The sequence below is a fragment of the Hippoglossus hippoglossus genome, chromosome 1 (assembly GCF_009819705.1).
Source record: "Hippoglossus hippoglossus isolate fHipHip1 chromosome 1, fHipHip1.pri, whole genome shotgun sequence".
In the NCBI taxonomy this organism is placed as follows: domain Eukaryota; kingdom Metazoa; phylum Chordata; class Actinopteri; order Pleuronectiformes; family Pleuronectidae; genus Hippoglossus; species Hippoglossus hippoglossus.
Genome location: NC_047151.1, coordinates 23,746,100 through 23,771,514, shown reverse-complemented (window position 1 = coordinate 23,771,514; position 25,415 = coordinate 23,746,100). Strand labels below are relative to the sequence as shown.

General features: G+C 42.7%; 2 protein-coding genes and 1 long non-coding RNA gene across 3 annotated transcripts in view; 2 read left to right on the top strand and 1 right to left on the bottom strand.

Moving 5' to 3' along the window:
• The window catches only part of LOC117770136 (general transcription factor 3C polypeptide 1-like), a 16,718-nt gene extending 5,472 nt beyond the window's left edge, over positions 1-11,246 (top strand). The window contains exons 13-40 of the mRNA XM_034599208.1: positions 108-229; positions 339-492; positions 682-785; positions 1,063-1,184; positions 1,387-1,743; positions 1,850-1,995; positions 2,225-2,322; positions 2,407-2,503; positions 3,115-3,298; positions 3,434-3,530; positions 3,856-3,988; positions 4,074-4,161; positions 4,312-4,373; positions 4,878-4,986; positions 5,083-5,225; positions 5,647-5,789; positions 5,871-5,955; positions 6,265-6,377; positions 6,494-6,553; positions 6,644-6,737; positions 6,942-7,114; positions 7,340-7,981; positions 8,316-8,458; positions 8,661-8,765; positions 8,849-9,156; positions 9,703-10,271; positions 10,375-10,561; positions 10,790-11,246. Of these exons, the coding sequence (XP_034455099.1) occupies positions 108-229; positions 339-492; positions 682-785; positions 1,063-1,184; positions 1,387-1,743; positions 1,850-1,995; positions 2,225-2,322; positions 2,407-2,503; positions 3,115-3,298; positions 3,434-3,530; positions 3,856-3,988; positions 4,074-4,161; positions 4,312-4,373; positions 4,878-4,986; positions 5,083-5,225; positions 5,647-5,789; positions 5,871-5,955; positions 6,265-6,377; positions 6,494-6,553; positions 6,644-6,737; positions 6,942-7,114; positions 7,340-7,981; positions 8,316-8,458; positions 8,661-8,765; positions 8,849-9,156; positions 9,703-10,271; positions 10,375-10,561; positions 10,790-11,002 (4,851 nt within the window). The 3' untranslated portion in view covers positions 11,003-11,246. The remainder of the gene's footprint in view (positions 1-107; positions 230-338; positions 493-681; positions 786-1,062; positions 1,185-1,386; positions 1,744-1,849; positions 1,996-2,224; positions 2,323-2,406; positions 2,504-3,114; positions 3,299-3,433; positions 3,531-3,855; positions 3,989-4,073; positions 4,162-4,311; positions 4,374-4,877; positions 4,987-5,082; positions 5,226-5,646; positions 5,790-5,870; positions 5,956-6,264; positions 6,378-6,493; positions 6,554-6,643; positions 6,738-6,941; positions 7,115-7,339; positions 7,982-8,315; positions 8,459-8,660; positions 8,766-8,848; positions 9,157-9,702; positions 10,272-10,374; positions 10,562-10,789) is intronic.
• Positions 10,215-25,415, bottom strand: part of LOC117770553 — a 19,557-nt gene continuing 4,356 nt past the window's right edge. Inside the window, exons 2-3 of the long non-coding RNA XR_004615414.1 lie at positions 24,258-24,260; positions 10,215-10,353 (exon numbers count right to left, since the gene is read on the bottom strand). This is a non-coding gene — a long non-coding RNA (uncharacterized LOC117770553). The remainder of the gene's footprint in view (positions 10,354-24,257; positions 24,261-25,415) is intronic.
• LOC117770428 (hemicentin-1-like) lies at positions 13,511-17,793 on the top strand. The gene is made up of 5 exons (XM_034599890.1): positions 13,511-13,779; positions 14,106-14,366; positions 15,377-15,709; positions 16,314-16,577; positions 17,333-17,793. The coding sequence occupies exons 1-5, from the start codon at positions 13,713-13,715 to the stop codon at positions 17,620-17,622; spliced, it is 1,215 nt and encodes a 404-aa protein (XP_034455781.1). The 5' UTR covers positions 13,511-13,712; the 3' UTR covers positions 17,623-17,793.

Genomic DNA, 25,415 nt, shown 5'->3' with positions numbered 1-25,415 from the left:
TTTATTTCAAAAATAAATGCTATGGCAAATTGTTTTTCTTTAAATTGTTGGCGCTAAACTGTTTGTGATGGGTAGATGAAGGTAACGGCTCGATCCATCTCCCTCAGGCCCCCAGTCGACAAAAATCCAAAATTAAGAAGAGGTCTCATGAGACGTATCGGCTGTTGAAGAGGAAGAACCAGATCGTGGAGGCGGTCCGCAGCTTCAAAATCATCGAGGGTCTTTACCCGTCAGTTTCTCTAATGTTCCTTCACTTCATTCCAAATCATTTTATCACAGAGTCAAAGTGGAGACAGAAATGTCAACGCGCTTCCTTTTTTCTCCCCCCCCCTCCCCAGACTGCAGAAGATGATCCACGATGAGGAGAAGCTGGAAGGAGTCAGCTCAAAGTGTTGCAAAAAGACCATTTTACGTCTCGTTCAAACTCTGTCGAGAGAAGGCTCGCTCAAGTTTTACACGACCACTGTCATACAGGACGGCATCACCAAGAAGGTCCGAGCAAACAGCATTTACATACCCGTCATTTTTTTCTTTAATTGCATCCACTTTTTGTCAATTTGTCAATTTTTATAAATTGACAAAAAACGATTACGCAAATGTTCAGATTAGAAGAGGAGAAACAGAAACGTTAACTTCTATCCCCACCGCTTGTCTCCTCTCTCTCTCTCTCTGTGTGTGCAGGTTCAGATGGTTGCCCATCCGTCCATTCAGCCCAATGATGACGTAGTGCAAAGAGTCATCGATCAGGTCCGCTTCAAAATCTCCAGCTGTTACTCAGCCATGCGGTGAGCAAACGCTGACTACTACAAGAGCCAGTGTGTGAGAAATACAGAATCTCTGAGTACTAGCCAGTTTAGTTTGGTGTTGCCGCCCCATATCAGTATCTCATTCCTGCGGCTGCACCTCATTTTGTCATTTTCTTCTGTGTAAATGTCCTGCGTACTCAACCCTGACTTAGAATGAGTCTGTAGTCTGGAACAGGGACATGTCTTTTTTTTTTAATCTTGTTTCTTGATTCAGTCTCTGTTCAACTGTTTGTTGTCTTCCTCTGCCGTCTCTCAGTCAGCAGGATGGGAAAGCCAGAGAACAAGAAAGCCAGTCTGATTCGGCGGGAAGCCCTTCTAAAGGACAAAAGGACAGAGCTAAAGAGAAGAAAGAGGAAAAGAACTTCAAGCCCACGACAGGTTGTGTTTGATTGTATTGCCCGAAGCACAAGGCAGCGGGAGTTGATTGTGTTGTAGTTTGTTTATTTTTTTAATTGTCCAGATTCAAAGAGAGACTTTTGGAGTGTTACAACTTCATTGGCTGAATTAGATTTTTCTTTCTTCTAAATATGTTTCCCCCGCTCATTGTTTTGTTCTTTGTCCTCTGTCCCTGTTTATATAGTCCGAGGACTCGGTAAGAGCCTCGGCTTCCAGCCTAAGATGCATCGCCTGCGTGTTGTCCACAACTTCCTCTGGTACTTGATCTACGGGCACCCGCTCAAACACAACTCCGCTGACTCCCAACCAACCGGTGAAACATCAGCAAACGTGCACATCTCTGATGCTGACGCCAAACACCCAGACAACCGTGACAAACAGGATCAGAAAGACACACAAAACAGCACAATCGTAGACGAAACCACGCAGTCGTCTGACACCGCAGATTCTGCCGTGTCCAAATTGGATTTGACGTCAGGTGATGAAGAAGAGGAGCAGAAGAGTGAATCAAAACCCGGTGACTCTCAGTCTGACATGAAAGGTGGGTTTTCCGAATCTGGGTTTTCAGATGAGCTTGTTGATGTTATTAAGAGAACATCTCTGTAGTTTCCCATCAAAACACCTTGATTTCCGTCCGTCTCTGATAGTGTATGCTGATGAAGACACGTGGAAGAGGTTCATTCCTCCTGCGCGTGTGCACAAGGAGTTCAGCAGTGGCTGGGCGGTCGTGGGCGACCTGCTCCTCTGTCTGCCTCTCTCCGTCTTCATTCAGGTCATCCAGATCAACTACAACGTGAGCACACTTTATTATTTTTGATCCTTGTGTCTGTAAGTAATGTGAAAATAATGATAAACAGAAAATAAAGATTGTTAGCATTGATTTTAGGAACTGATTCAACTTTATTAGAGGGAGGATGTAGTTTTTGGTATGTGGATATGATAAAAGACTGAATGTATACAGTCTTTTTAGTACAACTTCAAATGCAGTACATAAAAACACATTTGCTGATTTGTGTCCAAAGGTGGACGGACTGGAGGAATATCTCAACGACCCTGTGAAGCAACACCTACTTGTTCGGGACTTGCCGGCCAAAATGAGAAGACAGCTGCTTTACAGACGGTGACTTTCCTTCTGCCTTTCTCTCTCTAGAACACATCACAACTTTAATTCTAAAACTGAGCGTTTGTGGATTCTTTACAACAGGAAATACCTGTTCTCATTCCACGAGAATCTGCAGAAGCTGGTCTACATGGGTCTGCTGCAGCTGGGTCCTATTGAGAAGTTCATGGAGAAAGACCAGGTACAACGTAGCCACATGAAATCACGTGTGTCAGATGAAAACACAAACAGGGATAATCACCTGACTCTCTGATCCTTTCATAAAACGCAGAAATGCATTTGGCTGTTATATATGGTTTGAATAGACAAATAGACAAATATCATTGTGTAACTTTTGAAACAAGAGAAATGAGTGAAGGCAAATCCTTGAATTTTCTGTTGATGTTTGATGTTAAATAATTGAATGTGTTTTTGCCCCTTTATCATAAAAGTAGTTCAGCAAATGAAGATTAAGGTTTCAAATACATTTCAACAGATCTATGTAAAAGCTAAATTATAATGCTTTGCTGTAAAAAAAATCAAAATAACATGATGTAAGAAAAATTACGTGAGAGTAAGAAGTTGACAGGAATAGAAATAAAAACTTTCAAATTGAAGTTTATGTCTTCTACAAACAGAACCGGAGATATCAATATATGTCTATTTAGTTAAAAAATATTCATATCATGTGTTTTAAAAAAGCATGAATGTCACATCAAGGAACACACAAGTTGTTTGTTTTCGTCAAATGAAATCAAACCTGATTAACTTCTCTTCTCGTGTCCTCTTGTCTTCGTACCTGCACCGATTCAGGTGTTTTTGTACCTGAAACGAAACGCCACCATTGTGGACACCACCAGCGCTGAGCCTCACTACTGGCTCATCGCGGAGTCACCTGACAAACCGTTTGAGAAGCGCAAGTACACATTCAACACCTTTGAGGACGTGGAAAACTATTGGTTTGACCTGATGTGTGTCTGCCTCAATACACCGCTGGGTACATGATCACACACACACATGTATATATATATATATATATATAAAACCAGAATCAATCGCAGCACTGGTGATCGTATGGAAAAAATATAGTTTCTTATTCTATAAGACGTGTTTGTCTCTGAATTTATTCTAGGTGTGGTCCGCAGCAAGAAGAGCGTCACAGAGGATGACTCTGCTCCATCGTTTGTGCGAGAACGCACAGTGTTTGTTGGAATCGCATACCTTCTGAAGTAAGAACATATTTTCTTCAAGTTTCAGTGTAAAATAATAAGTATTTGTTGAAGTTAAATGATTAATTCAGTGTCCGACTTGCTAATTATTTAATCAGCTAATCATTTCAGCTCTAGTATAAATGACCAGTTCTTCTCCTAAAGAATAAAGTTAAATAGAATCAGATGTAAAGAAAGTGAAAACATTGCTTCTGAAATAATGAAGAACCTGCTCTTTAAGCTTTTATTTTTTGTTTTGTTTTTGTAAGTGTGTTACTTTGAAAATCGTGTTTACCTCATGTGTCCTCACTCACACACACACACACACACACACACACACACACAGGGGCAGCCATGAGGTTTATGATGACGGGTCGATACCAGGAGACGGTAAAGGAGCCGCAGGTCTGGATTCTGAATTCTTTGCTCATCTTAAACGCAACTGGCTGTGGACCAATCACCTCCTCTCTGTCAAAGCGGTATGTCAACTCAACAAGAGCCAAATATTTGCAATTGGTATGTTGAGCTCATGCATCTTTGTTTATTTGCTATTTTGTTTTTCAGAACCCGGCTGTTTTCGAAGCGAGGGAGAACAAAATCAGACTGAAGAGCTTGCTGAGTAAAAATGCTCTCAGGTTTGCTTTCAAAGCTGGTGAGTTGCTTTAAGTAAAATGACTGTTTACAATCCTTATAACACGGATGAATGTATGTGAATATAATAATATGTATTTACAAGGTATTTTCATCATCACTATGCTCCTACTCATCAGTAACATAGTGTCTATGCATCTGTGTGTAACAGGAGGATCGACGAAACTTCGTTATTTGACAACCAAGCTTCCACTGGTGGCAGAAAATGTTGAGGTATATTTTTAATTATCTTTACATGCACTCATCTGGCAGTTTATTAGGAACTAGCTCAAACAAATGCAGCCTAATACAGCTCTTAATCCTCTCTTCATGAAAGTTCATTTGTTCAGTCAAATGTTTTCCACAGAAAATTAAGTTTTCAAAATGTTACATTCAGTCTTAGTTAGCTGTTCATTGATCCCTGTGGATGAGTAGGTAGCTAGAGCAGGTCGCCCACTAACCCAAAGGTCGGTGGTTCGATCCCTGGTTCCTCTAGTCAGCCTGCAGAAGTGCCCTTGGGCAAAACTCCCTGACGTCTTGTCAGAGTGTGAATGATGTGTTATAGAGAAGTGGGGCATATAGAAGCGCTGGATTCTATGTGTGCATGAATGGCAGAATGTGACTTGTAGTGTAAAGCACCTTGAGTTTTTAAGTTAAGCAGCTATATAAATGCAGCTCGTTTAACATTTAACAAAGTTTAAGGACTTCAAACGATGTTTCTTGCTCTTGTTCTTCCAGCTGGGGATCGAACCTGTGACCAGAAACCAGCAGGTGGTCGGGGGAAAGAGACAGAAGAGGAAGAGAAGCAAAAAGGAGGTTGTCAAGGTCCCGCGCAAGAAGAAGAAAGGTGCAGAACAGTTAAACACACAAATACAAGCGTGTTTCAGGTGGATAAAAAGATGGAAAGCTGACAGATTGTGGTTTCTTTTTCTTTTTTATACAGAACCAAAGAAACGCACGCCTGCCCACGACGAGGCCGACCACCGGGCTTTGAAAATGATGACAAGGCAACGAGTCTACTGGTCTGTACAGGAAGACTCTCTGATGATGCTCTGCAGTGTGGCCTCACACCTGCTCAACAGCAAGGTACACACACACACACACACACACACACACACACACACACACACACACACACACAAATATAAATACATGAAGTAGTGTCGCCTAAAACACAGACGAGTACATTTTAAATGGATCCTTGGATTAGTGGGATTTTATTTCATGTGGTTTGTGTGTTTTTAAATCTCCGTAGCATATAATTTAGGTGAATATAATGATCAGCTTTTCCAGCCATCTGTGCATTTGTCCAACCAATTTGTATTTTTTTCCCATGATACTTCACAAATTGATAATGAATGACAAGAAATTGATCTTCTCTTATTTTTCGTATTCAGATTTATTCTGTTGTTTAACTGCTTAACCTGATTTTAAATGAAGGCCACTGACAATCATGCGTTTACCCTTTATTTAAGGAAGCATACATTAAATTGTTGATGTGTTGCAGTTGAAGAGGCCGTTTGTTCCGTACTGTGGCGTCAGAGACCTGCTCCACTCAGAGTTTGAGATATCGATGGATAAAACATCCGTCGCTGTCGGACGTCGTACGCGGTACATCCTCAAGAATCCTCAGACGCTCCTGAACTACAGGTTGGCACAGATTACAGATGACACAATTAAAAAAACACGTACAGTCCAGAGGTTCCACTCACACAAACCTGTGCGTTGCAGGATCTGTCTGGCTGAGATTTACCAGGACAAAGCTCTGATGAAGCAGCTGGAGGAGAAGAAACCTGCTGATCCTAATAGACTAGAGGTGAGTTCCCTGTTTGTTTATGTCAGAGTCTGACCGATTTTGGGGCCGATACCAATATTTTGAAGTTACAAATTGTGGATACAGATAAATTGGCTCATATATGTATTAAAAGAATTTGGTAAGATGTTGTTATCAAACCTTTAAAACAAAGAAATGTAATTGAGGCTTCATATTTTTTACAGTTCAACATCAAGCCTTGTTTATTCTATAAAATAAAATATATCGACAAACAAACACAGATACAGATGTGTCTGTGAAGTTTGACCTTTTTGAAGTCACCGTGTAATATTTCTGCCTGTGTTGTTTTAGGATTGTACTGCAGCTTTCTTGGAGTACACCCGGCTCCTCCGGCAGAAGTTCAGCTCCTTCATGAGCCCGTGTGACATCAACACGCCGGACACCAAGCAGGAGCTCTTCTCACGGTAAGAAGAAGAAGAAGAGGAGGAGGAGGAGGAGGAGTTTGATGTGCTGGTTCAAGACAAGTAGCTGAGAGAAGCGTGGGAAATATTTATGTTCTGTATGTGTGTGTGTGTTACAGGTTCAAGGTTTCCGCTATAGACAGTGCTAAGCAAGTGTTGGGCAAAGATACTCTCAAATGGTAATGATTCATGTTTCATTTCCATTGCGTTAAATGTATTTTTTTTTTTATGGTGGCAGTTAATTGTGTGTTTGTGTGTGTCCATTGCAGCACAGATGACATTCACACCATAGTGTTGCACAACCTGATCCAGAGCACTCTGGCCATGACCAACGGTCAGATGAAGTCGTCCAGATCCTTTCAGGTAATGTTTAATGTTCCTCCACCTCTCAGAGTCTCAGTTTAAGGCTCATTTCAATGAAGCCTATGGCAGAAGTTTACTGTAGAAACACCATGAAATAGAAATAAATCAAAAATCAAACCACACTCCCCCCTTTCGTCTCCTCACTCACAAACACGAAACCCACACAGACTTCTGATTGTTCTGTCCCCCCCCCCCCCCCCTCAGACCTTCCACATGTACAGTAAGTACAACCAGGAGCTGCTCTGCCAAGTGTTCATACAGTGCAGGAAGAGTGGGCTGGTCAACCGGCGTCGTGTCAATCAGCCGTTTGGGCCGAAGAAGAACCGAGCGCTGCCCATCCTGCCCATGTCCTACCAGCTGTCCCAGTCCTACTACAGGTACACGACCATCTGAGCAAAGATACTGTCAATACTCAGATAACGTCTACTGCTGAGGTCTGCTGCTCTATTGTTTATTATTAAGGAGCATTTGCATTGTTTAAGATGCATGTTTCCATTTGATATTTTGCACCAAAGTCTGTACTTAATTGGCAGGTCTGTTTAATCATCTAATCATGGAATTTAATCACGGAACATCTAACACGCGATCTCTTTCCCATACAGATGTTTTTCGTGGCGTTTACCTTACTCGCTGTGCACCGATTCCTTCCGCTTCATGAGAAGTCTAATAAACAACGGCACAGGAGACGACAGACCGGTTACTTTGTTTTACCACGAACCTGTAAACAGGTTGGAGAACGGGGAGCAAGTGTTGGAGCAACAAAAACTGTCAAAACGAAAAGAGAAACAAAGTGAAGTAAATGCTGAGAGCACAACAGTGAGTGAACCAGAGGAACAACCAAAGGAGGCAAACACTGAGTCGACAAAAGAAGGCGAGAACGAACAGAAGCAAGAGGAAGGAGAAGAGAAGTTGATGGAGGTGGACAAAACGGAGGAGGAGAAAAACCCAGTCGATAACCTTACAGCCGGTTCTGGTGAAGATCCGTCCAGCAGAGAGCAGACAGACGATCAGCTGCCCGAAGAAAAGCCGTCAGAAGAGGTCGCAGCCTCGGATGCAGCACCTGGAGTTTCAGCGGATCCTCCAGATGTGTCGGACATGCTGCCGTTCTCTCTGGACTCCCCGGGTGGAGCCTGTGTGGTGTCCCTCAGCCTCATATCCCTGGGTCTGCTGAACGTGTACCTGTCCATACCGAGACAGATGGTGGTGGTGGACAGCACCCTGGTGGACAACGAAGTTGTCAAGAGGTGAGATATGGAAGTGTTGAGGGATGTTTGACCATCCTCACACATTACTGTATATGCCACTATATATTATTATATATACTGTACAGTAGAGCTGGAGCGATTATCAGTCAGTTGAGTGATGAAGTCATTTGTTGAGCAAAAATGGAAGAAATCCATGTTACAGCTTCTCAGATGTAAATCTCCTCTGTGACTGCGAATATGTTTTCTCTATATTCTTTAATAGATGAATTAAGAAAATAATGGTCATACGTAAATCTAATAACAATTATTAGCTGTAGCCACAATCTATTCTTATTTCTTTTAAATACTGACTTGAGGTGAACTGTTTTCGCAGCATGGCAGCTTTGGAGGAAGAGGACGACAATGATGATGATGACGGTGAGGAGTGCGAGGGGAGAAAGAAGCTGGAGGTGAAGGCACATCAGGCGTCACACACCAAATACCTGATGATGCGAGGGTTCTGCTGCCCGGGCATAGGTAGAGTCTGGACTGTTTACTTTTAATTCAGATAGATGCAGGTTTTTGCCTAAATAATCAAAACAAAATTTGTGCTGCTTGGACGTAGCAGATGATTGTTTTTTTCATGTTTACATCATTGTAAATGTATTTACTTTGGATTACCATCTACCGTGTGTTGCAGTCCTGTTCAGATGAGTAAAACTACCTTTTCTTTTTTCAGTCAAAGTGCGTAACCTCAACACCAATGATAACATCGTGGTGGAGTCGTGTATTATGAGGCTGCAGCTGCGCGACAAACCTGCTCATCACATATTCGGCCTGGAGGGTAAGTATCAACACACTCTGTAGATATACACACAAATAGAATCTGCAAAAACTAATTCTACTTCCTTTTCTCTTCATTTAAAGACTCTCCTCCGCTGGACATACTTAAATGTGGTCCATCCCTGGTTCCCTCCATCCTCACCTCCACCGTCTCCTTCTGCTCCTCCTCCTCCTCCTCCTCCTCGCTGTCACACAGCATGGAGGAGTGTGACAGGAGTTTGATCGAGCAAGGAGGATACACTCCTCAGGACATGGAAGCATGTGCTGATCTCAGGAGGAGCTTGGAGGAAGCTGGTGAGAAAGGCTTGGATGTGCATGACCTGTACCAGGCTCACACTCACCAGGTGAAGCCTCAGTCCGGACGCACCAGGAGCCTGCAGCAGTACCTCCAGGTAAACACAAGCAGAGATGTTAAAAAGAGACTCAGTAAGATCTGCGACCCCTCGTTGTTTTTCCTTCATCTGTAAAGCTTTTTATTTGCATAAAAACCTGAACTGGGAAAATGGGAAGAAAAATCCACGTGAAATATCATTAAAAAGGTCGAAAAGTTGCACAATTGATAAAAGCTAATTCCAAAGGAGTGCAATGAAAACTTGACTAAAAGAAAAACTGATGAACACAAAAATTAGCGGAGCGATTAGCAAACTGTAATAATAATTAATCAATTAAGGAAAACTAATTAATATCAATACTTTAAATTGACGTTTGACTGGAGCACCGAATCATCCCTGTGACACCTGATTGGAGATGTTGTTGTTTGTCATGTTGGTCCTAACTCCTGTTGTGTGCATAACACTTGTGGATTGAAACGCACGTTAATTCACATTGAACAGTGATTTGATTGATTGGGGGGGGGGGGGGCTGAACAGTCAGTTTCCTAGTTTCTTATTTCTCTGGATAGTTGCTGATCTGATGTTTTCCCTTCTTTTGTTCTCCAGGACTTGCATGAAGAAGGGCAGTTGTTGAAAGTCGGGGCTCAGGGCGTTCGGTACGTGCTCCTGAAGCACGCGGAGCCGTGGCTGCTGACCGTAAACTCCAAGCAATGGTCCCAGTCCCGCGTCACGCCAGACAGACTCAAGTTCTTTAACAATCCCTTAATGCGCAAGAGATTCAGGCGCGAAAGCAAACAGGAGACAGAGGAGCCGCCAGCCAAAAAAGCTGCTTTGGACAAACAAGAGAGCAAAGATGGAGCGGATGGAGCGGACGGAGCGGACGGAGGGGATGGAGCGGACGGAGCGGGAAGTGACGCGACAAGAGAGACGCCGAACGAGGAAGCACAGATGGAAAAACAGATGAGGTCAGATGAGGGAAGTGGAGAAAAACAATTGAATTTGGAAGAAGCGGAGCCAGAGGAGCAGACCCAGCATGAAGAGGAAGGGGGGGAGAAGACCGGACAGGAGAAGATGGAAACTGAAGTGCAACACGAAGAAAAGAGAGAGTTGAGAAGCAGCAAATGTAGCATAGACGATGAAAACGTTGAAGAAGCATCAGGATTATCTGATGTTGAGTAAGTACAGTAATTATCTCACCACGGTTGACCAATGCTTTCACCTTTCACCTGTGCATAACCACCACCTCCTTCCTTCTCTCTGTTTCCATCAAACCCGCAGTGAGAATGTGAGTTTCATCAGCCGGCCATGGCGCTTGGTGGACGGTAAGCTGAACCGCCTGGTGTGTAAGGGCATGCTGGAGTCCCTTCTCTACCAGATCATGTCCCGACCCGGCGTCACGCAGCAGGCGCTGGTGGAGCATTACACCAATGTGCTGCAGCCAATGGCCGTGTTGGACCTCGTGCAGGTAAAGAGAGAGAGCGTGTGTTGTCGCTGGATCTGTAGACTGTTTAGAGACTCACCTGCTTTGTTCCTCATAGTCATAGCTTAAGTAACAATCAGGAAGTTTTGATTAAAGTTGTTTAAATAATCCATATTTACACGTTCCATTATTTTTCACTCGTTACAAAAAGAAACAGCTTTGAATCAACTTTTAATGCCAATGTATTTCCCTCTCGCTCTCTCTCTTCTGAAGGCACTCCTGGACATTGGCGCTGTGGTGAAGAAAACTCTGGTTAAAAGTCCCAAACCGTCACTGTTCAGTCGCCCGGGGAACCAGACGAGACGCCAGACGGACGAGGAGCTCGAGGAACCGGGCTCTGTGTTTTACGAGCCGACCATCAGCTGCTGCCTGCGGCTCAGTCGGCTCTTACCCAACGAACGCCACTGGAACTACTGCATACCGTGAAGGTGTTTGTCCACCTGGCTTCACCTGGAGCACCCAGTCAGATGTATAATAATTCTAATTTAGTTTAGCGACGTTCAGACTCTGCTCTGATGCTTTCATGACAATTCTGGTTTTACAGAAACAGGGATTTCTTTGTGTTTTTTCAGGGTTTGTCCTAAAATGAAATTGTGTTTTTGTTTTTTTTGTGTTCAACTTTTTTTTTTGTAATCTAACGTTACAATTTAAATAAAAATGCCTCACGTGACATTCTTGGCTATTTTTTTTTTTTAAGTTCTACATTTCGGTGCCAAACCACAGTGATCATATTGCTCCACTGACGTATCACGCTGCTCGTTCACCCGGAGAAAAAACTAGTGCCAGACCAGAAAAGAGTCACTGATTCCCAACTTCCTGCACAACATCCCTGAACTGTCATCATCTCTCCTTTTGGTTTCTGTTTGATTCGTCGTAGTTTCTTTCAGACACTGACTGCTTGCTGTAAATAGCTGCTCCACTTTATTCACAAGTCGGGCAAAAGGGAGACTGTGGAGTAAGATTTATATTTACTGTTTCTCAACAAAACACACTGAGGCCTTCAACATGTTGAGTACGTTCCTTCACCTCTTTGCAAAGCTGCTTTTGCCATATCTGGAAACTTCCATTGTTTTCAAGCTGATAGTCTTTTTTTTCCTGCCTTCATTCAGCCATTATTCAGTTAATCTTCAGTCAAAGTTTATCTTGCAGTGGCAATGTGTATCTTGGCTGTTTTCTTGGGTCTTGCAGCAGCACAAGAACTAGACAAAACAGGGACCCACCAATGTAAACAGTGCTGCACAGTGTTAAAAAGGAAAGTAAAAGTATGAACATTTTTTATATATTTAAAGTGAAGGTTCTGCAGAAAAATGTGTCCTACAATAATATTTTGTATTATATCTACTAATGCAACAATGTGAAAATAGCATTTTAATCTTGTAGCCGACTGAGGTGGAGCGTCTTTGTGTTGGACTGCATCTTAAAATGCTTTAGATTATTGAATAATCTCAAATTATATAAATCTTGAAAAAGGGTTTTTTTTGATGAGTACAAATACCTCAGATTTATATTCATGTACAGTACTTGACATGTAGATGTAACATCCCGCTGAGGAAGTTTGGCTGCTGATATCTGCAGATTGAACATAGTGTAATAGTTCATATGGTCTTGTAATCAGTCACACGTCTGTATCCAACATTTCCCTAAACGCTCTGCGGACATGACACCTGTTCAGATTTCTGCTCTTATATAAACTCCTGTCTTCCTTTGCTGTAAACTTGACACAAGGATATGTTTGAACAGGTTATCAGTATATTGCAGCTGGTTCTAAGCACTGGTGAGGAAAACACGAGAGCAGAGTGGTGATTTTTAACTTCGTCACCATGGCAGCCGAGTCAGGAAACCGAGTGATTGAGATCGCCGGGAAGTTGAGGTATGTGCTTGGATGTTTCCTCCTAATGAGCACAGGAATATCTCGAATCTTAACCTTTAGGTTTGTTGCTCGTGTGCAGCCCACGTACAGACCCACATGAAGGCACAGACGTGTGTGTGTGTGTGTGTGTGTGTGTGTGTGTGTGTGTGTGTGTGTGTGTGTGTGTGTGTGTGTGTGTGTGTGTGTGTGTGGGGATTGTGATGCTCATGGCCCAGAGGGGCAGGAGAGGAAGGGCGGTGCAAACTGCTCCATGTACAGACAGCTTACCTGAGTAATAACACATAACTTACACAAGATTCACCATTTAATACAAGCTCAAGGAAACATTTCTCTAATTCAAACACCCACATTTTCAATAGTGTAGGAGGTTTGTTCTTAAAACGTTCAAAGATCTAACAAGTGATTCTGGATAATCCCCAGATTTTGTGTGAGTTACTTTCTATTTAGGGTTTTACTACTGTCGCTGCAGTAATTAGTCCATTAATCTCCTGTCAAACCAGCAAACAACAACTATTCTGATCAGTAATTATTACTTTTGAGTCGTTCTTAAAGAAGAATACTGACGTTCTCTGATTTGAGCTCCTTCAGTCTGTTTATTCCCTCAAACGTCTTTGACTGAAACATAAATATCTTTGACCTTTAAATGATCAGTCAGACGTTTAAACAAATAATCATCGGGTTAGTTACTATCAAATATTGTTTTTTGCTTTCTCTGTTTAGCCTGAAACATTGAATTGCACCAGTTATAGAAACAGATTATAATTAATTATCATTTGTCTCATTTAATGTTTCTACTTATATTCATCTATTTTATGTTATTTATTGAGCAGATTACTAGAAAAAAAATACAGCCATTTTAAAACTGTTATATGAATTCATTATTAAAATAAAAATACAGAATTTCACAACTAAACTGAGAAGCTACTATTGGAATTTATCGAAACTAAACAAACAATCTATTAAAAATGTACAAAGTTTATTTGTGTAGCACATTTCAGATGAACTGGGAGTGGGCTCCTCCAAACGGCTCCATGATCTGTATCTACACAATGTCTCACTTTCGCTTTCACGATGTCCCAACTTTGAAGCCTGTGGTACGACTTGGACAGGATGTGTGGTGATAAAAACAGGCGGCGCTGCCAACATTGTTCCAGTGCTACACAACATCCCAACTGAGCGAGAGAACTGGTACAGAGCGTCTCACCCTCTTGCCACATTTCGGTTTTATGTTCGACGAGTTTGTCCAGGGAGAATAATCGAGGCACCATGTTTTTCATTCCTCTGGTAGTTTCTTTGACGAGTCTTCTTTGCTCCGTCCATGTCTCCTGTTGTGGTGAGTGAAGAGTTCTCCATCTGTAATTCAACTTAAAAAGGGGTTTTATTGGCATCAGGCTATAAATTACATTATTATTACACAATAATTACACTTTGCAGTTGGAGATTTACTTAAATGCTGAGATTTTTCTGTTGTTTTTCTGATTCATTCGTATTTAAAGACTCATTTTGTTCTTGTAAATCTGGACAAGGTCTAAAGGGAGTGGGTTTGTTATTAGTACCAGTGAAATTGCAGTTTTTCATGTTTTAATATTGCATCAGATTTTTTCATTTTTCATTAAACTGTTTAAAAATCACATATTTAATGTTTTTTTTTATTCACAGATTTCGAGTGTGCAGACAAACCTGTGTTCACTCCGTCCAGACTGTGGGTGAAACACGGCGACTCGACGTCCGCCACGTGCTCCGTCTGTCAGAACTGCACCGACTTACTCAGTCTGGAAAGATCTGTCGGAGTTCACGCAACAAACGGAACCACGATCACGTGGACGGTTGACAGATTGACTGAGTGGCGCACAAAGCCTATATGTCATTATAAATATGATAAGAAGCAGTGCTGCAGCACCCTGTGTGTTACTGCTTACAGTAAGTTCACCCGCAGGTTAACAAACTGATGACTTATTTAATTACCTCGGCCAAGGTGGTTCTGTTTTCGTTGGTCGTTGCAGGATTGGGCAAAAACTACTGAAGGGATTTTCCACCAGACTTGGTGTAAGAAGGTGAAAGAGGCAAAGAGGCACATCCACTTTCTCTAACTTTGTGAGATAGGATTGTTTTTTTTGTCAGGGAGTAATTCGTGGATCTTGATGAAAACAATCAGGCATATTTAGGGGACTGATATCAATGAGTGATCCATAACATCTGGATTTAGCAGGTTTAAATGTGGTGGGCTTGAAACCTGCAGCCACCACCAATGAGCAGCTGTGACGATGTGGCTTCGGTAGGGAATCAACCAATCAGCATCTTCCGAAGTTTTAGAACTATGTCCAGACCGTAGCCTGTTTATAAAGATGGACGACACATCTCCACATCCTCCCACCATCCTCAAATGAAGCTTAAATATCTCGCATACGAATACTGCCATCTTCTCGAGGCCGAGGCTGCGCAGTAGCAATCGGGGGATGGAGCCACGGTGTCGAGGTCCCACGAGTCAATCAAGACATTTCACCCCATTTTACATCATCCAATCAATAATTAAAAACCAAAGTTACTGGAACAATCAACAGGTTGAACACCAGTTTGATCAGAACTATCTAAAACGACACAATTCATCTTTGAGAACAATTTATTTGACTTTTTTAGTTTGGTCCATGTTCGGTTAACTAACACGGAGGAGGCAGGATTTATAACCCCGTCCTGCAGTCAGCCACCAGGGGGCGATCAAACTGCTTTGGCTTCACTTTTTCGGGAGCTGTGTCCATCTTTACACTCAGTCTTTGGTCCAAATGAACATGAAGAGCTATTGGGCCTTGGTGGGGGAATCTAGTCAATATTCAAAATGATTTTTAAAAAAACAACATCTTTGGTGTTTGTCTCGGCAGTTTAAGATATGTAATGTTGTCTTATTCTGTGCATGTGTGTGTCTCTGTCCACAGAACCTCCAGACAATGTCTCCATCAGCCTCAAGGATCATTCAGGCCCGATGCTGGAGGCTCGTCAGTACACTCTGCTGTGCCACGTGCAGGATGTTGCTCCGGTTGAAAACCTCGTGGTGACCTTCCACAGAGGTCAGACCACACTGGCTCGACTGAATTCCACCAGTAAACCACAGAAAGAACCAGTGAACGAGGTTTTCACGCTGAGCATCACCGTCAGCAGAGAAGACGACGGAGCTCAGTACTGGTGTGAAGCCAAGCTGGAGCTGGGACGTGACGGGCCACAGCACCCTCCAGTGGTGGTGTCACAAAACATCACCGCCACCGTCCACTGTGAGTCTGACAACAGTGTTTCTACAGCACCTTTAAAACACATTTATGTCATTTTGTATATTTTTCACGATCGTACCAATTAAGGAATTAAGTAAAACCAGTTGGACGGATAAAGTTTACAATTATTCAACAGGTACATCGATTTACTGACGTGTGTATTTCATTTTGTGTTGTATTTTTTCAGTTGTGTACAGTTATAAATCTTATATCTCTAACTGTGATGCAGCAGGAGCTTTCTTATAGAATCAGTTACTGCTCTGATGGGGCAGATTAAAATCTCTTCAAAAAGAGGGTTACATGTACTGTATAAAATCTACTGGAAACCCCAACAACCACATGGCAAATAAATTAAAATCTTAACCTTAAGGCGTTGTATGAAGTTTCAAAACCGACAGACCCATTAATATTTGCTCATTCTGTTGTTTTCTTTTACTGTTTAAACTAAGATATCAAAGGGATAACTCAACACTTAGTTATTCTCTTACTGAGAGTCGTACAGGATGAGATGACTCACATGCCTGTACAGCAACATCCCTCCTACTTCTTTACTTTCTGTATTGATGCTCTTATTTTCCTATATTATTCATATCCTATGAACCCACAGATAAACCTCATGTGGAGGGGTCATCACATCCGGACCCCATCGTGGTCACAAAAGGAGACGGTTTCCAGCTGAACTGTTCGGCTGAGGGAAACCCCCCCCCCTCGTTCACCTGGCGGCTCCCTGTGCCCGGGCTCCCTGGGCCCCCCCACACCGGCACCACTCTCATCATTGACTCTGTCACCGTGAGGCATGAAGGCCAGTACGTGTGTTTCATCAGAAACTACATGGGGACCGTGAACGTTACCTTCGACGTGGCTGTCAAAGGTGAGTTCAGACCTCAACCTCTCATTTGACTCAGTTTGCAACAATGTGCTCGTTTTAAAAATAACACATGAGCACAAGTTGTCACGGTGACCATCATCAATCCTGGAAATTTGGAGATTCCCAACCATCTATAATTCAATTTAAAATCTTATAATGTTTTTTTTAGCGTTATGGTGCCCCAAAGTGGACAAAAGTAGAACTTTATAACTTTAAAGTGTGACAAGAGATAGAAAACTTTATATTTCTGATTTACGCCACTGTTTGTCTTTCACTCTCTCCTTTTATTTTTCAATTTAGTTCAATCCTTTTATTATTTCTAATCGATTCCTCACTTTCCCCAATCGACTCTTTAATTTACTCACCGCGTTTCAAATTTCAAGGATGTGGAGAATTAGAAATGTGGAAAAATTGGATAAATGATAAATCATATGCAAGAAACAAGGAAAATGAAAGCGCTGAAAAGTAAAATGATCTAGTAAATGATTAGGTAGGGAAGAAAATAAAATCATTTTCTTTTCCAATGTTATCGGATAAGTATAAAGATTTCTATCTTTTTAAAGTCTCATTTTAATTATCTCGCTTACATTACACTGAGTTTAATGTATATATTTAAATCTCTGTCTCCGCTGTTGGAGCCTTTAAGTTTCTAGCATTAATGTTAATATGATGTTTGTTATCCAATACACGTAATCAATCAAATTACAAGCCCTTAAACATTAAAAGATGTTGATTGTCACATGTAAAGCTTCTGTGTTTTTTAGAGTTAACCTCAACCAGTTTGCCTCCAACAACTACAGCCACAACCACAGCAGCCACAACTACAGCCACAACCACAGCAGCCACAACTACAGCCACAACTACAGCAGCCACAACTACAGCAGCTACAACTACAGCAGCTACAACTACAGCAACTACAACTACAGCAGCTACAACAACTCGAACAACCATCACCAAGCCGACGGCTGCACCGAGCAGCAGCACGAGCATCGCACTGACTCGCTGGTTTATAACGTGGTTCATGATTTTATTCTCCCTCGGGATTTGAGTTTCACATAATTTAAGACCCGACAATAAGATGTAATGTAACCGTGACGATATACAGTGTAGCTCACACCTAACGTCATTGCTATAATTTCTGCAGGCACAGCGCCAGTTCTGCTACTCACAAAAAAACAAAAGGTTTCTAAGCTATAAATGGTTGAATAAATAATACATTTTTCATGGTGGAGTCTCATCTCGTCAAATGATTTTACATGATCGTTAACCAAAGTTTTGCTTGATTTCTCAGTTTATAAATGAGACATTTGATCTTGTATTTCAACGATGATGGCATAATTCTAGTGAGAACATCAGCATATAGCTCAAAGGAAATATAATGTTTCCACACTTTTATACGTTTTTATAAGTCTGTATAAGTGTTATAGGCTGGATTCTGATCACGTTGAGGCAATGAATCTGATGAACAAACCCACACAGCATGCGTGTTACTCAGAAACCTGTAAGTGACGTCTCCATCTTTATATACAGTATACGGTGCTGTATGAAGACAACGCCTACTTAGCCAACATCCTCTGACCATAGATTTTTACAGAAAGATAAACAATATGTCAGCTCCCAAAACTGAAGCCAAATCATCTGGATCGCCCCCTGGTGGCTGGCTGCAGTATAGGTCTTAAACTTTGCCCCCTAAGGGATGAGACACGCAGGAAACCATAAAGTCAAACAGATTTTTTTAGCCAAAGATGGTTTCTGTCATTTAAGCAGCTGTTATCACACTGATTTATGTTCAAGTGTTAAAGGGATAGTTCACCCAAAAAATGAAAATTCACTTATTATCTTCTCACCACTCTGCCGAGTTTCAGTGCTTCAGCATAGAGGTGAGAAGATAATGAGGGAATTTTCAGTTTTTGGCCGAACTATCCCTATTAATGTTTCAGTTAAGTTTTGATGCTATAAAAAATGAACAGAACGTCATGATTTACAGCTGAGACAGACGTGTGTGTGTGTGTGTGTGTGTGTGTGTGTGTCGTGTCTCTGACCCTTTAACCTGAGGCTCAGCAGTGGGCTTGAGGCGAGAAGACGCCGCCTGATCCAAGGTAAAACTAACACGGTTCCCTAACACGGCCCCCCCCCGGCAGCCACAGTGCTGCTCCGAGCGAGGCCGAGGAGGCCGAGGAGGTCAGGTCAGGACAGATCTGATTAAGTGTCATTTGTCAATTTGTGAACACAAGTTTGACTTAAGCTTTGAACTCAGGGTCCATTTTTTTTTACCTTTTTACTTCCACGTACTCTGTGAATATTTGTGTCCTTCGGCCTAAATAATTAATGCAGCGTTACTTTATTATTCCGTCCCCTCTGCACACACACACACCGAGCAAGGGTGGCACTTTTTAGTCCAACTCCGCGGTCGAATCAGCGGTTTTATCATTAGATGCTAACTCTGCAGATCAATGGTCCTCTCGGCCTATTAGTCACACTGGCCGTATTAGCATCAGCTATTAGCATCCGCTCATCGATACCATTGATCGAGCTGCTCTGGCTTCAGCGCCGAGCGGGACACACAGATGGAACCGGACATTTAACTGATCGACTGCATCAACAGCAGTCGGATCCGATGCTGGGCCACGATAGGTGACGCTCGTTGTGTTCCTTGTAGTTTTCAATCAATCAATAAATATTTATTCATATAGGACCCTGGCTCTCACGAGGGATACTTTTATTCTGATAAGGTAATAATAAGAAAAATGTGAACAGTATAGAAATGATATGATATTTATGTCCACAAAAAAGTGATAATAAAGTTATTTAGATTAATGTATATAGAACAGACAAATAAATAACTAGATATGTGTAATGAATAATAGGAAATAGAACATTTTAAAATATGAATAAATAATAATAATAAATATATGTTTTATAATAACTGGTGACACACTGATTTAATGAGATGAGATGAGATTCAAGTGAAGTATTATTTAATAAAATTGCTCAGTATCACTGCAGCGAACACACAACACAACACAGATGAACGTAGACAACAAGTCTCTTCAGGGAATATGAAATACTATTACTAATACTATATGAAATAAATGTTCTTATTGATGGCCGTCAAGTCAAACTGTAATAACTCTTCTAATCCTGCAGGGGACGGTATCGTGCTGACGACCTGACAATCAAACGTGTCAGTACAGTCGTCTGACCACTCGCCCCCTGCAGCTCCTCTGTGAGCCTCCAGCGCCTGGTCACTGGTCCTGTGTGGATGTGGGGGCTCGTAAGAGGCGGCTGCTGTCACAGAGCAGTTTCCCCTGCAGAGCTGCAGGCCTCCACCTCATGTAACTGGAGAATTGTTTGTGGAAGAGAGCTCATGTAATCTTTATTCATCTGATTTGGAAGAAAAGTCAAGTCACTAACCAACCATCAGCTGTTGAGAACATGAAACAGAAAACTCCTCTCCACTCGTCTGTGTAAGTGTGTGTACGTTTGGTTATTTTAGAGAAGTTAAAAATATATTTATTTTAGTAGCTGTGATCTAATTATTCTGATGTTGTGATGTTATGATTCTGTCTGTTTGTTAGTAAGCAGGACTCCGCAAACAACACTTCACCGATTTTTTTGATTTGTCAAAAAGGTGTCTCTATGGCGAAGGAGGAATCCATCACATTTTGGAGCAGATCCAGATGATCAGGCAGATCCAGGAATTTAGTTTTCTTGAACACGGGCACATTGGGTGTAATTCTTGGCAGAAGCGTTCTTCTACTGGTTGTCTACTTATGCTAAATAGGTTTGGTTTGCATTCCCCATTAGGGAAAGAGGAGGAGGTTTATCCATCCACCTCTCATCCTTTGAGGGACGAAGGGAAATCATTCACACTCACATTCACACCCTGACGTTCAATGTAGAGTCTCGAATTAACGTAATCCCAATCTGCGTGTCTGTGGACTGTGGGAGGAAGCTGGAGAAAACCCACGCACACACGGGGAGAAATGCACACTCCACCATGAACGACCCCCAGGCTGAACCAGGATTCACACCCAGAACAGGAGGAGGTTTAACTTTCTGCAAAATGTTCCCTAAACACGGGAGAAATGACCTCGAGACGGTTATTTTAAATCTAATATTCATGTTCGACTTGAATATATAAATGACTGTGAAGTTACAGCTCGGTGCTAAATCCTAAACTCTGAGTCTGAACTGTCAGTGATGATACCTTCCTCTCTTGTAGGTGAACAGATGCTGAACAGCAGCTGAAGAATCTAAAATGTGTGTGTGTGTGTGTGTGTGTGTGTGTGTGTGTGTGTGTGTGTGTGTGTGTGTGTGTGTGTGTGTGTGTGTGCGTGCGTGCGTGCGTGCGTGCGTGCGTGCGTGCGTGCGTGCGTACGCGTGTGTGTGAGGGATTTACAAGACGAGTGGGTGTTTTGCATATGAAAAAGCTTTCAAGCTGATTCAGTCGAACCAAATTTTTTCATGAACTAGAGGAAGACATCAATTTTCATACACACACACACACACACACACACACACAAGGTCTCCACTGCTTATTTCTACAGTCTCTCTGAAAGGAAGCATATCTGCAGGGAGCAGAGGCCAGGGTACACACACAATCCCAAGTTCCTGAAGAAGTGCTTTGTCAGCAACGACCTACTGTTTACATTTACACGCGCACACACACACACACACACACACACACACACACACACACACACACAGTCACACACACACTCACAGCATCTTCAGCAGCAAGGTGGTGTGAACAGGAGGATTCAGGCGGTCGTGGACTTTACATTCCCATAAATCTAACTCAGCACCGTGAAGTCTTTTCATCAAACTGTTATTCACATTTTGCAGCAACGAAATACATTGTTCAGTCTCATAGTGTCTGGTCCTCAATAAATAACAAGATTTTCATTCAATGCATCGTTTTCTCCTTTGCTTTATTCTTTAGAGTGAATTTAAGTCGGGCAACTTACTGGGCCCAGTCACAGTTTCCACTTTTATCTGCTTTGGAAACTGGTGATTTCTGCAGTTTGGGGTCATTGTCATGTTGGAAACTTCGTCTCCCGTCCAACGTCATAAAACGCAGGAGTCGTCTTTTCATCCAGTCCTTTCATTATGAATAAACATTTATTGTACCATATCTATAAATATCATCTCCTCTCCAACAACAAAGAAGAAAACTGAGAGCGCTGTGCTGATTATTTGCTTTAACTTGAAATCACAGTTGTTTGCAGTGATCACAGCGATGAGTTTGCATGTTGGGGCCTGTATTTTATTTAATGCAGTCTAAATAAATGATTCATTCAAAGTGATCTAACTAGAATAGCACTTTTGACCGTTTTCCTGCGCCTCAGCTCTTCTCCTCGTGCTGCTTCTGTGCGCTTGAGAACCGCCTGCGCTCGGGTTTCTCCTCTGCTCTTGAAATGTTTCCTTCTGTGCTTGAATTTTTTTATTTAACAAGTCTGTCAGAATTCCCCAAACAGTAGAATTCCAGGTGTAGTGTCAACAAACGAACATGGTACCGCAATGACTTGAGTGTGAGCGCAGGGCTTTGAGTGACAGCGTCACAAAACCCGAACGTGAACCTAATAAGTTCTTTCTCTCAAACTGAAAGATGTTTTAATGTTTGAACGGACGAGAAACAGACGGAGATTCCTACGTGTATCTGACTGAGACCCGACCCTTTGATGGTGTAACCTCAGGAGCGCTGACATGACGTAGGTAAGCTGTGTTAGCATCATTCCTGGCAGTGGATTCCTGGAATTCTTCTTTTTTCCACGTCCTTCCTGTCCCTCTGGTCGATGTCGGCTCCAGAAGCGTCGGCCGGCACAATTCCACCAACTCCATCCAGGATTTGGGCACATCCGTCCCCCTCAGTGGTGGCATAGATCTGTTCAGAAGCTCGGTTGCTGGGCCTTGCACTTCACACGTCTTTCCAGAGCCTTATGCCAAACACCGTTTTTCATCGTTTAACATTTTAGATATAGTGCACTGTGGTTTTGTACAGTGGAATATTAGTGGTATCGGTTCTAGACAAGGTATGAGGGTGTTAAAGGTCAAGGGTGGAGGACAACTGCCCCTTCTGAGCCGCAGCCGTTTTACAATCAGAAGGACATTATTTTTATTGCCGTCACTGGGACAATGTCCGTCTCATCTTCCCTGTCACCGTTAATTCCTCCCCATGTTTTTCCATCTCTCTCTCTCTCGCCGCAGCTGCTGCCGTCTTTTCACGCCAAGCATGCATCCTGCGCTCATTCCTCTTCTCCCCCGTCGCGGAATTCTGGTGGCACGAAAAACAAAAGTGGCCCGTGTCATCTTTCCTTATACGCACGAGCGGCAGGAACGAGAATGTGAGGCCCCCGAGCTGCCACGTGCACGCCCACTCAGTCACGCCCCCGCACGCACGAACAGGCAATTGAGGGAGAGATGAAGGTGGAGAATCTGGTGCAAAAAAAAAAGAAAGAGGAGAAGATAAGAGGAGGAGAAGGAGAGAATGGCACGCACGGCTTGGCATTTAAACAGAGGATTTCCTCTCTGCACCTCTTCCCCCTGCTCGCTCTGTTTACAGAAGCAGAGACTACTTCACATGGCTCCACACTGTGTTTGTGAAATGTGCGTCCTCTTCCTGGAGAGTCAGAGTCATCACTCATAATACAGTCGAGCCCGAGAGTCCAGATGAAGTTTCAGGCATTGGAGCTGTGACTCCATGACTTGTGGAGAAAAAAGTTTTACAATCCCTGCAAATCTGAAAGACAACACCGCTGAATAAAATAAACCGCACAGAGCGTTTTGATGCCACGACTCGATATCTCGGCGTCATTACCGTCCTCCTGCTGCTCCTCTGTAGTGTCAGCACACTGTCTTCCTGTGGCGTTTCAGCCAAAAGGTGATGGATGTCTCTGGCCACCTCTCTGCTCCCGCCGGGGGGGAATTTCATAAAACACTTAAGACATTATCACAGTCAGCAGGGCCTGAGAGAAAACATCATATTTCCTCTCTTCTTTTTTTTTCTTCTCTTACCTCAGGTATTCTTATCATCTCATGAGCTTTGTCTTCATGTTTCCCCTCCTTGGCCTCCTCTGACTCCCCCGGTCCCAGTCTTTTATCAGCATATAAAGCATGTCCTGTGAGAGGAGCTGGGAGGTCGTAGTACGTGACTGTGCGGGGGTGCGGCTGCAGACCCTCGTCTCACCTTTTAAGAGTCAGGTGGAGATTCCTGCACGGCAGCGTTTCCGTTTTTAGGTTTTCATCTGGTGGTGTGATTGACAGTATTTACAGGATTTCTGTTTTTCAAAGTCAAGAGTTTTAGCCTCTATTAATCAGACTTTCTGTTTAAAGGGATGGTTCACAGAAAAATGAAAATTCCCTCATTATCAACTCACCACTGTGCCGATGGAGGTGGTGGCTGAAGTGTTGAGAGTCCACAAAACACTTATGGAGTTTCAGGGTTGAACAGTGTTGCAGCCAAATCCAATATAATTGAAGTAAATGGGGATTGATTCTTCAAATGTAAAAAAACAACAGAAAAAAAACATGAATTGGCTCCATACTGCTGCTGTGGTGTCATCCAAGTGTCCGGAAGCAGCGGAATTCAAATTTGAGTCAAAACAAGGTCATTTATACCATGTTTTTAGCCGAAATGTCCTCTGATGTCCTTCTCTGAGCTGCGTTCACGTACGCACGCACAAGCTCGCGTCTCTATTCTCTCGCCCAGGGGGCACGTGGCAACATCAGCGAGAACTCGTTACAGCTGCAGTTACTGTAGCAGGAATTTGAATGTCGGTGCTTCCGGACACACTTGGACGACACCAGAGGAGCAGAATGAGCAGAAAGTTGATGATTAGTGTGAGTATCTCCCTCTATAGCAAACACTGTCTCTACTTGAACAGTGTTAATGTTAAAACTGTTTTTTTTCAGTCTTTTGTTGCATGTTCTTATTGTGTTCTCATCATTCACGTCTCTGTGCCTGTGCCAGCCAGTGGCTGAACGCTTCAGGTGTTTGGATTATCCATCCGTACGGTCGCTGAGGCCACGGAGACGTCACGATCTGGTGAACGTGAAACTTAAGAACACCTGAGGTGAGTCCTTTCAAATTTGGCACCGACGTTCACGGATTAACTGATTAGATTTGGGTGTCAAAGGTCAAAGGTCACCGTGGCTTTATGACATTTCTTCAAATTTCAAACAAGTGGTCAAAGGTCACGGTGACGTCATTTTTTTTTTTTTACACCTGTATTATTCATTTATTTATTTGTTTTTTTAATATATGACCAACTGGGAGCAGCAAAACTAACTACAGCTCCGGTGTGGACCTCATGAAGCTACTGCTCTACATCAGCTAATGAGAATCCGAATAAGATAGAATCAGAAATGTGTTGGCGTAAACCTTTAAAGTTAAACAAGTAAGGTGCAGACTCTGTGGATTTGAGCTGCTGCATCTCGAGGGTTCCTCCTGGTGTGTGTGGGTGTGTGGGTGTGTGGGTGTGTTTGTGTGTGTGTGTGTTTTCAGAGGGGGGGTGCTGGGTCAGAATGCTGGCGAGGTACTTTCACAGAGTTTCAGAGACGCACTGATCAATAAGTGCTTTAAATAGGGACACAAATACCTGCACACAGCATTAATCTCAATCGCTGGATCCTATTTAAGAGGGAAGCGTTTTGCTGAATAGATTTGGCCGCGCGACAAACACACCCAGGCACAGTTAAGTGGTTGGAGAGGCCCAAACGCCACTCGGTGCCGTCCCCACTGTTAATTAGCCGTCGCTCTGGCTCACACACACACACAGATGTAGTACACACTGAAACACACAAACACACAATGTGTTTTTTCCATACAGTGGCCTGAGT

Excerpts from the sequence above, each read along its gene's own strand:
- LOC117770428 (XM_034599890.1), top strand. The coding sequence starts at position 13,713 with ATGTTTTTCATTCCTCTGGTAGTTTCTTTGACGAGTCTTCTTTGCTCC. Across the intron at positions 13,780-14,105 it reads CGTCCATGTCTCCTGTTGTG|ATTTCGAGTGTGCAGACAAA; the intron begins GTGAGTGAAGAG and ends TTTTATTCACAG. Across the intron at positions 14,367-15,376 it reads CCTGTGTGTTACTGCTTACA|AACCTCCAGACAATGTCTCC; the intron begins GTAAGTTCACCC and ends CTCTGTCCACAG.